The sequence below is a fragment of the Arabidopsis thaliana genome (assembly GCF_000001735.4).
Source record: "Arabidopsis thaliana chromosome 1 sequence".
Classification (NCBI taxonomy): domain Eukaryota; kingdom Viridiplantae; phylum Streptophyta; class Magnoliopsida; order Brassicales; family Brassicaceae; genus Arabidopsis; species Arabidopsis thaliana.
Window position 1 is genome coordinate 27,174,595 of NC_003070.9, and position 17,935 is coordinate 27,192,529.

The 17,935-nt window shown below is 32.0% G+C and overlaps 4 protein-coding genes across 5 annotated transcripts; 3 read left to right on the top strand and 1 right to left on the bottom strand.

Annotated features, from left to right (window-relative positions):
- Positions 1-4,863: 4,863 nt before the first annotated feature.
- Positions 4,864-7,862, top strand: AT1G72210 (basic helix-loop-helix (bHLH) DNA-binding superfamily protein). Of its 2 annotated transcripts, NM_105880.4 has the most exons (3): positions 4,864-5,939; positions 6,475-6,873; positions 7,579-7,862. In NM_105880.4, the coding sequence occupies exons 1-3, from the start codon at positions 5,472-5,474 to the stop codon at positions 7,672-7,674; spliced, it is 963 nt and encodes a 320-aa protein (NP_177366.1). In that variant the 5' UTR covers positions 4,864-5,471; the 3' UTR covers positions 7,675-7,862. The 2 variants fall into 2 exon arrangements, with proteins under 2 accessions (NP_177366.1, NP_001320586.1); NM_001334518.1 differs by having other exon boundaries at positions 4,881-5,939; positions 6,475-7,836.
- Positions 7,863-9,650: 1,788 nt separating this feature from the next.
- Positions 9,651-11,289, bottom strand: AT1G72220 (RING/U-box superfamily protein). The gene has a single exon (NM_105881.3). It carries the CDS (start codon positions 11,033-11,035, stop codon positions 9,794-9,796), a length of 1,242 nt encoding a protein of 413 aa, NP_177367.1. The 5' UTR covers positions 11,036-11,289; the 3' UTR covers positions 9,651-9,793.
- Positions 11,290-13,441: 2,152 nt separating this feature from the next.
- AT1G72230 (Cupredoxin superfamily protein) lies at positions 13,442-14,764 on the top strand. The gene is made up of 2 exons (NM_105882.3): positions 13,442-13,849; positions 14,111-14,764. The coding sequence occupies exons 1-2, from the start codon at positions 13,693-13,695 to the stop codon at positions 14,497-14,499; spliced, it is 546 nt and encodes a 181-aa protein (NP_177368.1). The 5' UTR covers positions 13,442-13,692; the 3' UTR covers positions 14,500-14,764.
- A 677-nt stretch (positions 14,765-15,441) lies between these two features.
- Positions 15,442-16,160, top strand: AT1G72240 (uncharacterized protein). The gene has a single exon (NM_105883.4). It carries the CDS (start codon positions 15,578-15,580, stop codon positions 15,977-15,979), a length of 402 nt encoding a protein of 133 aa, NP_177369.3. The 5' UTR covers positions 15,442-15,577; the 3' UTR covers positions 15,980-16,160.
- Positions 16,161-17,935: the final 1,775 nt, after the last annotated feature.

Consider the following 17,935-nt stretch of genomic DNA (forward strand, 5'->3'; position numbering starts at 1 on the left):
GTAAAAAGTAAAAGAAAAGAAAGCATATGTAGTCTTTTTTTTTCGGCTAAACAAGGTATAGTCAGACTCAATAAATATATAATGAGTGCCATAATAATCCGACGAAGATATGGCCAGGGCATCAAGATCCATTAGTCATTACTATAAGTGAAGACATTTCACTAATAAGACATGAGAAATTTGCAGAAGAGCGTGCATCTAAACTACATACGACAAAGGAAATCTTGGGACGTGTTATTTGAGTATGTCTTTGAATAAATAAAGAATTACAAGATCGCTGTTACCCTAGATTATTTTTGGTTAAATCATAGTTTAACAAGTTGGATAGGATGATCTGATAAATTTGCATAAATAAACCCTTTAACAAAAAATAAAATAAAATTGCATAAATAAATAATCTCCACATACAGAAATTATTACATTCTCCAAGAAAAAACCTCTTCGTCCTTGGTGTAAAAAGTGCATGGAAATTGTATATAAATATTAAAATCATCAGAAAACCAAAAAAACGTATGGAATGTCTTGCTGGAAATTAGAGTAATTATCGAACATTTCAATTTTATTGAGTCGATAGAAAACGATATTTGGAGTATTCAATACGTGTAATATATTTACGCTGTCGGGTGACGATTTATATGTACTGAAGACAAAACAAAAAGAAGACGATTTACATGAACTTTAGATAACTTGTAATCTTGTATGTTTGTCCAAGAAAAAAAAAAAAAAAAAAACTTGTATGTATTCTGTTTTTCTTTTTCCGTATAGTATCTTACTACAATAATTCCAGTAAAATTAGATATATATTTTTTTCTTTCATGCTTTCTAATACTTTCACACTAGCTTTCATTTTTAATGTATGTGAACTAAAATTTTACTTATAACAGAATGATATAACTCATCAAGATTTGATCAAAGGATGAGATAAAAGGTAAATGGGAAACAAAGACATTGGAAATGGTACTGCTGCAGAAAGCTACTCAACTTTTTGATCGGAAATAGAGAGAAAGAGAGAGAGCGCTTTGGACTGTGTTATTGGGAAGTCCTCTCGGGAAAAGAGAGAAGCCAATGCTTGAGATCATTAGAGAGAGACAAAAGAAGAGCATTGTGAGGTCACATGGCTCACTCTCCTCTCATTGTTGTTTCAATTTTACTTCTTTGCCCCCGCCCCCAATTTATTTTTACAGTAGCTAAATTTAATTTTGTTAAAAACAAAGAGCTTATATTGATGCATTGATTTGATATTTTTAAAGCATCACTTTATAGTTCAAATTGATTCAGTATACTTTAATTCTAATTATAATTAAGTAAATTGATTTTTGTTTCAATTCGATAATGCTAAATTGTAAGTAACCGAGTAATTCTGGACTAGTAGGACTCGAACCTAAAACAATAGAACTGTCAACACATGGTAACAAATTTTAGGGTACTCTTATAAATGAAGTTTATTACGTAAATAGGAATTGTTCTAAGCTTTTGAACAACAAAAAGAGAAAAGAAAAAATAGTTTAAGTTTGGTTGAAAATAATATAAGAAAAAATTGATCTAAGCTTTTGTCGTTTTAGGATACTTAATCCAACAATATATAGTTAATAGATATTTTAACTTTTAATGTATAAGAAAATACTAAAACGACAATTACTTTAACTGATTGTGACACAAAGACATCACAAAAAACAATTATGTCATGTCTTGATCAATTAATAATACTTATATCTAGTTAAATTCATCACAAATTAATTAAATTTTTGAAAATAAATTTAAAACAATAAAATTTATAATACAGTATATAAATCGATTGAAATATTCAATGCATGTAGGAAGACAAATCTCTCACTATATATGTAAACTAATTTAAAATACATTATTTTCTCACCAAAAAATACTATTTTATTTGGACCTATAATAGTTTATAAATTTAAATATTTTCAATGATTATTGTTTAAATTTTGTAATTTATTAGCATTAAATAATTTAAAAAATGTATGGAAAATCAATATTTTAGAAACAAATGGAATATATGTAATGGTTTTAGGTGGTTTATTGTCATTGTGTCATGATTTCGCATAGGGCCCTTTTAGATCTTACATTGTTGGATCGTTTACGTGGATAACTCTGTGCATCTGTTGTTAACAGTAAACCGTTTATGCATAAAAATATTATGTCGGGAGTGATCATTATATTAGATGGCATAAAGTTGATACTTGATAAAGATCGAATTGTCGCGAAAACAATCTTAAGAATAGTTCATATTCAAAATATACTTAGTGGTTGCATAATAATGAGTTTGATGGGACAAAATTTTACCAGTTGTGTTACTCAGATATTAATCAAGACATGTAGTATAATTAAGTAGTATATTGTGTTAGTGTAGTTATGATATACCAAACTTTAAATCCGCTCAATGCATATTCTTCATATCAAATAGTGTAATTTCGACCAAATTGGTATCTTGAAAATCATTAAAAAAAATGCTAAAATATTTTTTTTAACTAACTAAATGTTTCTCTTCATAAACTTATAACATAAATTTAAAAATGTATTAAATTAGTAATTGAATTTGTATTTACTAAATTATTTTTATAATTATTAAATTAACTTATGGTAACTAATATAACGATATTGAATAGTTGGATATTTAGAAAAAGAAGATGAGGGGAAAATAATTCTTATACTATTTTCTCATAACATTGTTTAAGTAATATTAAGGAAGACTATCTTTATAGTACATATGTTATTGTTTTTGAAACATTGGACTGATAAAATCATTATTTTTTTTCTTTAGCCATATATATTTGATTAATTGATCTATTTTTAGAAGGAGATCCAATTATCTGAAAATACTATTGTAACATGTTTCTTCTTTATTATTGTTGAATCATTGACATTCTTTTTGTTTTCAAACTAACTTTGCACTAATTCTTGTAACAATCTCTATGTTTGATCAATTATAACTTCGGCGATCCTTGAAAAAAATATCTAAATTATTTAGCTAGGAGCCTAGGACTATATATTATTTTTGCCTACTATAGTACTACTTGGATGGTTTTGAAATTATGGTATCTTTTTATGTCGCAAATAAAAACTAGAGGTACACGGACTTAAAGGAGACAAGAGTATCATAGCCTTAGATTTATTTTCCACCGTGTTTCTAAATAGTGGGATTCTTTCGAGTTTCGATCAAATGATTTTTCGCTTAGATTTCGTTTTGCATCACATATTTAAGTTGTTGCTTCCCTCTATTGGTTAAAGCGACCAAACAACTTTGTTACACAGCAACCCTAAGTCGTGTCATAGCCATCTAATTCTCACATCTTCTATACCGCATAAAAGTTCGATAATTATTAATTAGACTAATGGAAAGATGCCACCTAGTTAATATACAAATTAAGTTGGGATATCGTCTCTTATTCTTACATATGTCAACATCAAGAATACTTTGTTTTAAGCATGACATGATTACATTAATAAAGCATTACCCCACACGCCGAAATGTTATTCTTATTTTTATCCGTGAATTTTTTCTATGATCAAATTTGTCCGTCTAAGTGGATTGAATGCAAATGTGAGTGTTTAATTCCCATCATCAGTTGGAAGATCAGGGATTCTTTTTGTACAAGATTGGAAGATCAGGTTTTTGAGTTGAATATGGTTTGATCATCATCATTTTACGAACATTCGAAACTTGCATAGTCGAGTAATTTTTATCTCTCAATTTCTGTTTCTTAATCAATATCCACGTAAGTTTTTTTTTTTTTTTTTTTTAAACAGTTGTTTTTAAGTATCAAAGACATGGGAACCAGACAGTTGAAAATATATTTTTAAGACAAATTTACATATTTTAAATGTCTTCTAATCTTAATATTTTAAATGTTTTCTAATATTATCTTGTTTTAAAAAAAGAACACATATTTTCAAATTATATGATATTGTTGTTACTATTATTTCTTTTTTTACTATAAATTTTGTGACAATATATATATATATATATATATATATTAACCATTTTTCGGCGGTATAAAATAGTTTACCACCGAGTAATTGCATTCAATCGCACGACCAACAAGTTATAGTATTATTCACTTTGCCCCAAACTAAAAGTTTATTTTAGAAAATTCATTAACAGTAAATTTCATTTCCTTCAAAATACATTTTTGTTCTGTTTTTATTTATTTATTTAATATATTAACATTTATCATGTATGATGATTGATGAAGATGATTTTCTCAACATTTCTCTCCTTTTTTTTTTGTCTCTCAACATTTCTCTCCTATATAAAATTTAAACTATTGAACGAATGTTACTGCTACGAAATTATAATATTTACTCTAAGTTGTCATCAGGATTCTATTACTTTAAAAGCCAAAATTTACTAATCAAAAACTAGTTGATAGATTGTAAAATTAATTAAGCACATTTATTGATTTAAAATTTATTTTTTACTCTACAAATCGTGATTTCCAAGAGTTGTATCTATATAAAGGCAATATGCTTTCGGACCCATGCATGGTCTTGATGTTTTTTTACGGTTATTCCATTACGGGTAGGGTTATGTGATAAACGATATGATTTCATATAAAAAGAATAAATCAGCGGTCATTGTCTCCGCATGGTTCGGGGAAAAAATACTCGTATAAATAAGCCTTTAGATTTCGAATTTATAAAGCTTTGACGTCGGCTGATACATAGAAACAAAAAAAAACTTTGATGTCAAGCTCTCTTTCCTCTTCCTGTCCATCAATACGCGTTACACACGCACAATAGAAGCAAATTATTGTTTGAATACCTAAAAGAGGATAGACGACATAATTATCACCGCAAACACTCTAAATTTTGGGATATAGCTTTCATTAGATTACATTTTGACTCACATGGTATACGGCAAAAAAATATTAAATTCATGGCAACGTATAAAGTTGATATTTCAACATGTTATAATTTCTCTCTCTTCGAACATGAGTGTAACAAGACGAACCCCAAAGCCTGCAAAAACACACAGAATCTTTTCTTTGGTTTTGTGGACCGGTCTACAATCTCACGTGCAAAACCAAACATACACGATCTCTCTCTCTCTATATCTCTACTTTTTCTGAACTCAGTTGGTTTCGATTTTCTTCGGACCTTCTATTGTTAAATCAGCTTTATAACCTCACAAGCTTCTCCTCTATTCCATAGATCAAACCACAACTTTGTTTGACCTTTTTTTGAGTACTTCTCTTGTCTTTTCTTCTTCAAGTTTACTTAGTTCTTTGAGAACAAATTTCTGTTGATTTTTTTTCTTTCTTGTAGAGGGATAATTACAAGTTTAATTTCCCTAGAGTGTCTTTACCTTTTGCCTTGTCTCCCTCTCGAGACAAAAAGAGAAAGAGAAACACTTTCTGTCCTCTTTTTTTTTCCTCTCTTTTTCTCTCTCGCTGGAAACCTTTTCATATTCAAGTGTAATTTTAATATTTCAAGCAATTTTCTAGCTAATTATGGCCTTGGAGGCTGTAGTTTACCCGCAAGATCCGTTCTCCTACATCTCTTGCAAAGATTTTCCGTTTTACGACTTATACTTTCAAGAAGAAGAAGATCAAGATCCACAAGATACTAAGAACAACATTAAGCTAGGGCAAGGACAAGGACATGGTTTTGCGAGTAATAATTACAACGGTAGAACCGGAGATTATAGTGATGATTATAATTACAACGAAGAGGATCTCCAATGGCCACGAGACCTTCCTTATGGATCTGCCGTCGACACCGAGAGCCAGCCTCCACCGTCGGATGTGGCGGCGGGAGGAGGGAGGAGGAAAAGGAGGAGGACGAGGAGTAGCAAGAACAAAGAAGAGATCGAGAACCAGAGGATGACTCACATCGCCGTTGAAAGAAATCGCCGGAAACAGATGAACGAGTACCTCGCCGTTCTCCGGTCTCTCATGCCACCTTATTATGCTCAAAGGGTTAGTCTCTACATACAACAGTTATATGTATATGTGAGTGTGAGCGCGTGAAATATTCAGTCCTTTAGCTGTATTTCTTGACGTGTCAAAAAAAAAAAAAAAAAGCAAAGCCTATGTTCTAGGCTTTCAGCTAATTAGGACATGCATAGGCTATACATAGATATGTCATATGCATGTATGTTTATATGTTTTGAAATATAAATTTGAGAATGATGATAGATGAATGAAAGCCGTTATATATATTGACAAAAAATAAAAACTAAACGAAAGTCGTTATTTCTTTTTTTCATAATTTTATTAGATCATGTAGTCTCTAAATGAAAATTTTGTTAGTGGAATTGTGGGAGCATAAATAAAGTCTTGAACATCATTGCACCCAAAAAGGACTATACATATTATAGATTTATAATGAGATGGTGACATAATATATTTTTTAAAAAATTAAGGTACGAAATATAGACATGTTTGATTGTTTTTGCAAAACCTTTTGCAATTTCTATGTGCTAGACTAACATAAGGTTGGTGGTGGTTAAAGGGAGATCAAGCATCGATAGTAGGCGGAGCCATTAACTACTTAAAGGAGCTTGAGCATCATTTACAATCAATGGAACCTCCGGTTAAGACCGCCACAGAAGACACCGGAGCCGGCCACGACCAGACCAAAACAACCTCGGCTAGTTCGTCGGGACCATTCTCGGATTTCTTTGCATTTCCTCAGTACTCGAACCGGCCTACCTCTGCGGCGGCGGCTGAGGGGATGGCGGAGATAGAGGTAACGATGGTAGAGAGCCATGCGAGTCTGAAAATACTTGCGAAAAAGAGACCGAGACAGCTTCTTAAACTGGTCTCATCGATACAGAGCCTAAGGCTCACTCTTCTCCATCTAAACGTCACAACTCGAGACGACTCCGTCCTCTATTCCATCAGCGTCAAGGTACATTTTTTTCTCTCTTTTTCACCATTTTTTGTTTTTTTTTTCCTAACCAGATTAGAGTGATCATGTTATATAATACCGTTGTTTAGGGTTAGTGGGTTGAATTTGCAAATTCAAATTAAATTGGTATCTAATAATTAATGGGTGACTAATCATTACTCCCATTGTTGGTTTTGGTTCAATGATTATTCATTGATTGTTTTTCCAATCACAAATGTTTTGTGCATTTAATGTGTCTCTTATTAGTACATGTTGTGAATTATTTGTCTGGGCCAAAAAAGGTTTTCCAAGAACAAAAATAAAAATCGTTCCTTTTTTCTCGTTCTTTTTTACTTGGTTAGGGCTGGCCTCAATTATTGGGGGGTCAAAATCATCATTTCTTATTTATTAAAAAAGACAAAATTTTGAGTACTATCATAATATTGATTCTTGTAAGAATCAGGGACCAAAAAGATGACATATGCCTACACATGTGTGAATGTGTGTATATATATATGTGTACTGGGCATGTTTGGTGGTCACAACACTGTGGATGCACTGTGCACGGCAGAACGAAATGACGCCACTTGTTTCAGGACACATTCATAAGCTTCTTCCTCGAAATATAAACATTTTCTTTAATCATCTTTTTACCTTTTCAATGACTATATATCAATCTTTTTCATGTAACTTAAAAGAAAATATTAAAATAATGGGTTTATTCAGGTTGAAGAAGGGAGCCAATTGAATACAGTAGAAGATATTGCAGCAGCTGTGAATCAAATCCTAAGGAGGATCGAAGAAGAGTCATCCTTTAGCTAGTATTGTTGAATTTTAGTTATGGCACATTTAGAGGAGCTCTAATTTTTCATGTGTGATCTTTTGCTCTCTCTTTTTCATATATTAAATAATATAAATTTCCTTTTTCTTTTTGTTAACGTTAATTCTAATGCATTATATATTGGAGTTTTTGTGTGATTGACCTTTTAGACCTGATCACAAAAGAGGAACTAGCTTTTAAGAGCTCTATACGAGAATAGTAATTATAAGCTTGAGCAATTGAATTTTCCCACACATAAAAAAAAGGCTTGAACAATTTGACTGGTTATGAGATAGCTGAAAAAAATTCAACCACACTTATATAAATATACCGGTATGAGTCATGTGAAGGCGTCCCTAAAAGACTCGGTATATCGTGAATAACCGGCTTTGCACGGTTCGTTTAAGAAGGAATTAGTTAGAATAGTATATTTTGTGAAGTAATGTCTAAATATGCGCTAATTAAGAAAAAAGTTTGATGAGACTCTCATGGTCTGAATCAGATGTTTTGAACACCCATGACATCTAAGACACCCGCAAAGGGCCACATATACGATCGTAAATAATAATCTAGTCTGGGGTCGGAGAACACTTAAGTTCTAATCGGAGAGACTTTTCAGACTCAATCCACCACTAGTTTTTGGGTAAGCAAACATAGTTTAAAACTATATTTGCACATTCGCAAAAGGGAGATCCCTTTCCAAAGAAACACATTGAAAATTCTCTTTAGCTTATTCATAATTATTATTCTGAGAATATATTAAAAGAATGAATGTGATATGTATATGCTTTCTCATGAAAAAATGACTTCAACCTTTCTCATGATTGTTTACTGAACGAATGGGTTGAATTCGCTTTAACGATAATTCTACTTTGACATTTTCTGCCTCACTTGAGTTTTCAAACTGATATTGTTCGAGAAAATGTATTTACGAAACAAACAAAGGGAGTTTTATATAAATATATACCAACGGAGCCATGCGAGTACTAAATGTCAAATTTTGGGGTATATTACATATTTGGAAAAGCTTGGTAGATGAATTATTGACCTCTTTTCTCTTATATCCAAAAACAATTATTGTCAGCAAAGTTGTCTCAAATTATCGTTTTGCATCAACATATGAAAACACCACTTACAGTCCAAATTCACACCATATTTACATATGGGATTATATAATCCGAGAAAGATACGAACAAATTAAGAGACAGAAGAAGTTAAGAAAATGATTGAATAAAGGTAGAGCTTTTTTTTCTTGAAAACTTGGAGGCGTACTGAATCAGCAGTACATGGGATTCATGCAAGAAGACGATGATGATTGTCTTATCATGAAGACATATCAAAGATCTTTCGAATCTCTGTTTTTTTTTCACTTTTAGGGTTAAAGCCAGAAAAAGTAAAAAGTAAAGCCTATCGATGTGATTACACCAAAATCAAAATTTTATTCCCTCTATTTTTATCAATAACAAGGACCTCTATTATATAGCTAACTGTTAGATTTTAGCATCTTTTTCATGATTGAGACTTAGAATCATCAACTTTTCCTTAACTTTGCTTTTAGTAAATTTTTGGTTTTAGATGTGATTGAAGTGGATATTTATATTTCTCCACCGCTAGTTTATATGATCTTAATGGAATAAATGTTTTCACATAAAAGTGAAAAACAAATTTGAACACCATTGCTTTTTCATGTCTATATATCACTTTCGCCGCCATACCTTATAGGAGGTTTTTAAACCTCATAGATAAACGACGCCGTTTAAAGTATCCGATTGGGTTAAAATGTTAGGCCATTTATGGATTTGGGCTTTTCTGTATTAAAGTTATGGGCCCACATTTTCCTCTGTTGCTACATAATATTCTCATTTACCATAACTCCTTTTTTATTTATACATAACTCCTTTTCTTTCTTTAATTTTTTTTTTTTTTTGCAAGAAATGGTTTAAAAGTATATTTTGACTTTTAATTAAACGGACTATATGTGAATCTTTAAGTTAACCATGCTTGAATGAACTATGAACTATGAAGTCTTCCGATTTTTGAATTAGTCATGCTAGGTATAATTGAACACTTGTGCATTACTCTTTTTACATTCGAAAAAATGCTTTTCGTAGAGACGCTTTACTACAGCGGAAAAACCGAACTCTTGTTTTTGTTGAAACATGAAACAGAGGAGGAGCTTCCATTTGTCTTCAACGTACTCGACGAAATGTCTGACTGACTTTTCCCTTCATCTCCGGTTGTTTCGCCGTTCAATTCACCAGAATCACAACTTCTCCGTAATTGGTTGCTGCCACCACCGTTTTCCTCAGAGCAGCTTGCTTCATCTTCTCCGTTATGTCTAGTGAATTCCTCACTCTGATTCTCGCATGATTTCCCCGGAAAATCTACACTTTCTACATGGGTTTTCGTATGCGAGAGAGAGTTTACTGAATCTCCTCCATTTGGATCCATACACTCCTTCAAAACCCTAACTCTCTCTTTCGTCTCTGTTTCAGATCCATCACCGTCTGAATCAAATCTATAAATCTCAATTCTTATGTCTGAATCATCACTCTCTTTAAAATCAGAATCAACTCTGTTTTCAATCTCTCCATGATCTTCTTCATCAACTCCATCGTTCTCCAAATGTGAACCTGATCCTCCGGGAGTTACTTCAACCGGACCAGAATACCGTGGAGTGGTGACACTAATCATCGCAATACCAGCACGACACAGAGGACAATTGGTGTGAGAACTAAGCCAAGTATCAATACAAGAGATGTGAAAAGCGTGGTTACATTTAGGCAATAACCTAAGACTCTCATCTTCTTCAAACTCGTTTAAACAAACTGGACAATCTGTTCTCTCGATTAAACCATCTCCTCTCTTGTAATTACAGATTGTAATCGAGTTAATGATCGATTGTTGTAGACCTGTTGTTCTTATTAACCATATTGGGTGATCCACTTGTTCCCTATCTTGAAACTCTTCCTCCATTACCGTGTCGTTGTCTTCGTTATCGGATTGATATGTTCCTTGGTTGACACGGTTTACGCTGTCTGAAAAGAATTTCGCTACAAGAAAGAATCCGGTTAAAAGGATGGCTAAGACCGCACCGGTTATGGTGATGATGGATATGGCGTCTAAGGAAGATGAAGAGTCTTGAGATGGTAGATAAACGGCTGAGATAGATGGAGATGGACATGGAGATGGTTGTGGTGACGATGACCATGGAGGTAGCTGTGGTGATATGGTGTAGTAATCGGGTTCTGGATAGCAATTGTAAGGGCAAATCGGGTCGCAGACTCCGTTCGAGCAGTCTAACGTTTTGTTTGTCTCTGATGCTAAGGTAGGGAAGAGCTTTCGATGCTTCTTCCTCGCCATTAAAGAGAACACTCAAAACACCAAGTCGTTGCTTGGAATACAAGAATTTTAAATCAAGAGAAATTTCATTTGAGTTTTTTTGGTGTTATTTTTGTTTAGGTTTTGATCATGAAGAAGAAGATTTGATATTATCTTTGGGTTTCTCTTTCATATTAAACATAGAGAAAGATGAAAATTTCTTCTCATCTTAGTTGTTGACTTGTTCTGTGAGAGAAGTTGAAGCGTCTTCTAATTGTTTAATTGGTGAAGAGTCGTAGTCATGAAAGCCATATTTTACCTTTGAGCTTTTGACTCTTTGGCTTTCGAAGATTTAAGTAAAGTTTATGTTTCTGTTGGCCTTGGCCATCGAGCTTCGGTAGACTTATAATATAAAATTTATATTGAGACTGCAAAAGAAAAAAATAAGACTTTAACTAGATTTCTTAGATCTGAAAAAAAAATGTTTTCTTAAGATCACACATTAGTGGTGACACAAACATGCTGTATATAGTACATAGCATGTAACAGACACGAAACTAGAATATGATTAAAAAAATTTCCCTTTGAACCGTTGAGTTATATTTGTTCTTACAAACAATATTGAGATTATTTTTAAGTCTTACATGGCTATAATAGTGTTCATATATTGAGAATAAAGACTTATTAATAATAAGGTTTTATGTTGTAAATATTGAGAAATAATATCTACTCATAGTCAATTAGTTTTGACCACATAAGCATGTAAAAACTAAAAAGTAAGAACTCTAATTTCCTCAACATTTCATCAATAGGGCAATAGATAAAACTTAAAAGAGAACTATATCACATTTCGTCACGTAATTTTGTTTTTGTTTTTGTTTTTGTTGACGCATAACATTTTAACCTTTTAAACAAGTTTGTTACTTTTACTTCATATGCAATAGACGTGATACCATTTTAGGAAGTTCTTTGTACACAACAAAGACTCTATAATGGTTTGCCAAGAATTGTGTGCAGTCAAAGTTAACTATTTAGTTATTACTGGTGTGCAATTGTTTCTTTTAATTTTCAGGAAGCTTCTTTATCAATTGGGCTGATTATGAAAAAGATATTACATGTTTTATGGACCTAAATCAAAATACCCATTTTTGCTGTTTAAACCGGCCTATTATAATAGTCTACAGTAGAACCTCTATAAGTTAATACTCGATAAATTAATAACCTCTATAAATTAATAAATTGTTCCGGTTCCGAGTTGGGACAGTGTAAAAAGTGATACAAATCGATAAATTAATAAGATAATAATTTTTTTGAAAATCCTATGTAAACATATGGTCTCATTAATATCATAAATTAATAATTGTATTAAAATATCAAATATATATATATATATTATACTTATATATAAAACTTCAATGAAATATAATTTTAGTATTGTTTCTTTTTACTTCAATTTGCATAAGTTTTTTTGTTTAATTTTAATATTTTTAATATATCAAAAACTTTTCTTATTGTTTTCTAGACATGATAATTATTTCTATTTGTAATTGGTTCTAAAAATATATTTTAGATATTGAAATGAATCTTACATTTTCATAAAAATTAAAAAAATGTTACCATATTTGAAAAATCTCTCTATAAATTAATAAATATTAATTTATCGATAAATTAATACCTCTAGAAATTAATAAAATTTTGGGATCCCAACATTATTAATTTATAGAGGTTTTACTGTATTAAAAATATTATATTATTTTGAGATTTCTATATATCTTGCAAATGCCGAAGACAAATCAATGAATAATGGTCAACATTAACATAATTTAGTTAATACATATTGCTTTTATGTGGGCTGATGACCAGCAGAATTAGTTGCACCGTCTCTATCATATCATGTGCATGCTTTGTTTTGCACCTTTCGGTGAGATAATTTTTTTTTTTTCAAACTAATTACTCAACTATCACCTTTTTAGTAACTTAGATTCTAAATTTAGTATGACTGAAGCATTAATATTGTACAATTTTAATAACTCTGGTTTCTACATATATGTTTCGCAGAAAATTGATTTTGAAAGGAGAAACCTCCAATTGGTTTGTTGTTTTTACCATACTAAATATTAATTAAAAATGTTATAGATCGCGGTCTAGGACATGCATGGTCACATATCCACTAACATTTGTTAGTGTTATTATTATTTTTTATTTTAAATTAATCTACGTCACATACTCGATTTTAGTTGTGAGCTGCAAAAGTCTCAGTGATTGCTAGTAAGAAAAAGTTTGTTCATCTGCTTTTGGTTTGGTCCATTATATTGAATCATTAAGCGAATTTTGATGATACATTGTGACTACTTTGGGTTACATCATCATTTATCTTTTACAAAGGGTTTTTGAGTGTGACTTTATGATGTGTCACCAAACCTCTTATGACCCATTCTTACGGTGTAGCAACATTTCATTTGTTGAGTATGTCTAAAGTTAGAGCAGAAGAGGAACAAGTCCTTATCTCCAAATATGAAAAAAAGTTTTGAAAACTTAAATGATGAGAGAGCTTTAGTTGGAGGGTAAGTGGACCTAACTCTACTAACTCCAACATACCCTTTTGTTTCCAATCTCTATATATCTGCTCACAACTCACAAGGAATTCCCTTAGTTACACAATTTTAAAATAAATATACCGTTACACAAAATACACAAAAATGGCAAACTTGTGTACACTTGTTGGTTTTCTTGTCATCATCTTCTTCAATGTGTTTGCACCTGCCTCTTCTGCCAGTCACCCCGTCGAATGGTCGCTCGGGAAAGACTATAGCTCGTTGGCTACCGGAAAGTCCTTCGCGGTCGGCGATACCATCGGTATGTACATATACGTTGTCTGTCCTATACGTAGTCTGAAATTGTTTCAACCACTAATACATGCTTTTGATTTTACATGTAAATTTTTTTACATTTTTTTTAAAAAAATGATTTTTTGATAATATTGTGTTGTAAAGTACGTATAATCTGTTTGTGTTTGCCATTAACAAAATGCTTTTATACTTTGCTTGCAAACGAACAATTTCGAAGTCATAGTTGTAATATAGATCTATATGAATGTTTACATTATGTTGCATATAGTGTTCAACTACGGTGCGGGTCACACGGTGGACGAAGTGAGCGAAAGTGACTACAAGAGTTGCACATTGGGGAACGCAATTTCTTCGGACAGTAGTGGAACCACAAGTATAGCTCTCAAGACACCTGGTCCTCACTACTTCATCTGCGGTATCCCCGGCCACTGCACTGGCGGGATGAAGCTCTCTGTCATTGTTCCAGCAGCTTCATCAGGCGGCAGTACTGGAGACGGTACCACTGACAAAAATACACCCGTACAAGACGGAAAAACTACACCCTCAGAAGGTAAAAAGGCTAGTCCTTCTGCTTCGGCCACGGCCGTGTTGAAGCCGTTGGATGCTTTGGTTGTGACTTGTGTAGTTGCATTGATGTACACTTTGGCTCTCCCTTAATTAGTTGGTTTCTTTTGTTTTCCTGTGGTTTGACTCGTTTGAAGGACCAGGCTAGAGGCAGTGCTGTTATATGCTTCTTATAATTAATTATCTCTCATGATTTTTCCTATGTTTTGTCTCGTATTTATCAATTTTTTTTGTTCGCTTTCTTAAAAAAAAAAAAAAAAAGTAAATTAAAATACGAAGCACCATCCATAATGATTAACATTTTTTAATTTGATGATGATGCAAAAGTCAATTTTACCCTTTTAGAATTTTGTGTATGATTGCAAAAGTTCTAACATTGTTCACATTTTCGTCTGAATTTTGTGTATGATTTACAACATAAGATAATGAATTTGATCTTTCTTACAAAATATAATCACTGTAGAAAGTTGGAGACAGAATATTTTTTATCAATAATTTAGGATTGTTAAATTATGAATATAAAAGAAAATTCTACATGGGTTTGAATGTTGATCATGAAAGACTTGAAAGTCTAGAGACTAGCGAAAGCAGAGACAAGTGTAATGAGCAACTGCCAGATGGGCATTGACCTCGGAGGAAATTTGAGTATAAAGGCCCAATAACACCGGCCCACCGACTTACCTAATTAGGTGGACCCGACTTGAGATCTTACTACATCTAAGCCGTCCATTTATAAAATACAACACAGTAACCACTCCAGATCTCATAACTAAAACCAACAAAAAGTTTGGTATAAATTTAATAATGTTTGCATCTACCCTACCAACTTTTTTCATTCACACATAAACAAAATGTCTACTTATCTACTGATGCTGAAAAATGGTTTTATATCAAAATTAGCTTATTAGTCACGACGACTAATCATAAACGAACAAGTGTTAATTAAAATTCGATAATAAACATTTTGAAAACAAATAAATATAAAATTGTGGGCCTATCTTCTTTTAAAAATGAAAAACAAAGAAGTGAAGGATCCCGGAAACATCATGGAAATTTAAAACCAGCTTTGCATTAATTACACGACACACTTATAAATACAAACATGAGATGTTGAAAAGGAAAAGACAAATACAATTCAAAACCAAAGCTCACGACAGTCTCTTATTTATCAATGGCGAATTTTCTCATCAACAGAAGAACAAGAAGAACAATGAAATCAAAGAAAGCTGAAGAAGGGAAGAGATCGGATTCAAATTCTAATTCAGACAATAACTTCTCATGCAAGAAGCACACGAAACATAGACAGTCTCCTGGAATCTGTTCTCTCTGTCTCACCGAGAGGCTCTCTAAGCTATCTCTGGAGTACTACGATTACACTAAGAAGGCAGTTGAAACGGCGACGTATTGCGGCTCAACATCAACATCTTCTTCCTCGTCGGTCTCGTCTTGTTACTCTTCTTCTTCTGTCTCTTCTTGTTCGTCTCCTTTGCAATATCGGTATAGAGAAAAGAAGAAGGATGGGAAGAAACAAAGCTTCTTGTTCAGATTATTGCTCGGATCCATCGTAGACTAGTTCTTTTCTTTCCGTAGTTTTTAATTCATTATACTACTTTTTATGAATTCATTATTCTTCGATATCTTTTCATTCGGAAAATGCAGAGAATCAGCAAAATAATTGCAAGAAGATTTTATACCAACAAATTTGTATTTTAATCTTGTTTGTGACAAAATAAAAGAAGTTAAAATCCGATATACAATACATTACAAGGCTATGACACATCTAACTCAAATAATTTACCCAAAAACCATTAGTTGACGTGGTTAAAATAACCGTTTTCCAATCAAATTTAAATTCACCCTTGGTACGTGTTACATCAAGTAAAACATATATAATTTCATGATAAAATACTTGATATGGTCCTTGGTCCAAAATTTGTGTGGACATACTTTCTTGGACATTAAATTTATGTGGACTAAATACCACTAAAATGCGTAAAACAACCACCATCTTTAATGCATTTAGAAATTCAGTATTACAAATTTTTATGCTAAGCTAGATAGATATGTGACTAAATAAAGAATTCTAAATTAATTGATTATAAACAGATCAAATGAATGGCATAACATGAAGATATTTATAGAATTAAAGATGTACATGTACATTTTCATATAAAAAGCTTACAATTTTTCTCTTAATTCTTGGCTTAACAATTAATGTATGATAGAAAAAGAAAGAGAAGAGAATGCACAAGACATAAGCCGGGCCATGGCATGATAAGCTGGCACATGACTATTAGTAGTTGCCAGAGTGAAATGTAATGTACGGTTAGAGGACAAAGACGTGTTGTGTACTTTCCATATTATTATATGATTCACTTCACAGCTGTTCAGATTTTATAATAGGCCGTACCACTAATGCTTGATACATCCAGTCAGATAATTGCATGTGTGTGTGTGTTGCGCGTCTTTGAACTTAGAAGATACTGTATGATCGATCACCGATGAAATGTCCCGTGAAACTTCTTTGAACATTAGTAAACTGTTTTTAATTTATCTGCAATCATTGATTGATGAATTGATTTTAGCTTATGTTCAAACTGAAGAATTATTATTAATTCCCCATTAAATTATAGTTCAATTACAGGCATCAACAAGTTTAAGTGTCCCAAAAAAAAAAAAGGTTTTAAGGGTCCAAATTAAATAATTTTTTTGTAAGCCAATTTTGATCCTAAATGTAGCTTTCTCTTGTGACGAATGATGCAAAACGAGACAGTTTCAACTTTCACGGACCAACTATTTTCATGGCGCCTCGATATTTCAGGTAACTTGTGTAATAACGATAGTGAATCACAACTAGTTTCAAGGACCAACAACGCAAGTGAACTTATCCCGACACTCACTTCAGTATTAGATCACACCACTAAGGCACTATACAAACATTAGCCCAAAGACCAAATTTTACATATATAAGAGGTCTCTTCATATCATCTATTTGTGTTTCTCTTTGAAAATCGATACAATAATTTGTTGTAATTTTTGAATAATGTCTTTTTAAAAACAAAAAAACTTATATATTTAAATAACAAAACATAAAGTATACATGCATAAATTTAGATTGCTAAGTCAATACGTGAGTGATTACATAATTACTCTCCTTAGATGCATAAGCTTTCCATTATTATTGATAGAAAAACTCGTTTTCGAACCTTTGAGGTTGCTTGAGTTGAAAATCATTTACCTATTTTCCTAGAATTGATTTTTTTTTCTGTCCATTTTGTTCTCTCTATATTTAATGACTTGGTTAGCTAACATTTATACTCATTTTTAGATGAAATTTCTCTTGATTCAAATATAATGCAGCCAAAGAAAAATAGAATTGAGAATTGTACTATCTCATGGCCTTTAGCCTAAAATGAATCTTTCACATATTGATATTAATTTCATATTACATAATAAAAAATTCGTATTTCAACAATTCAACCTCATCTTGCAGTATGCAGGATAGTGAATTTGAATTTGTACTACTTTT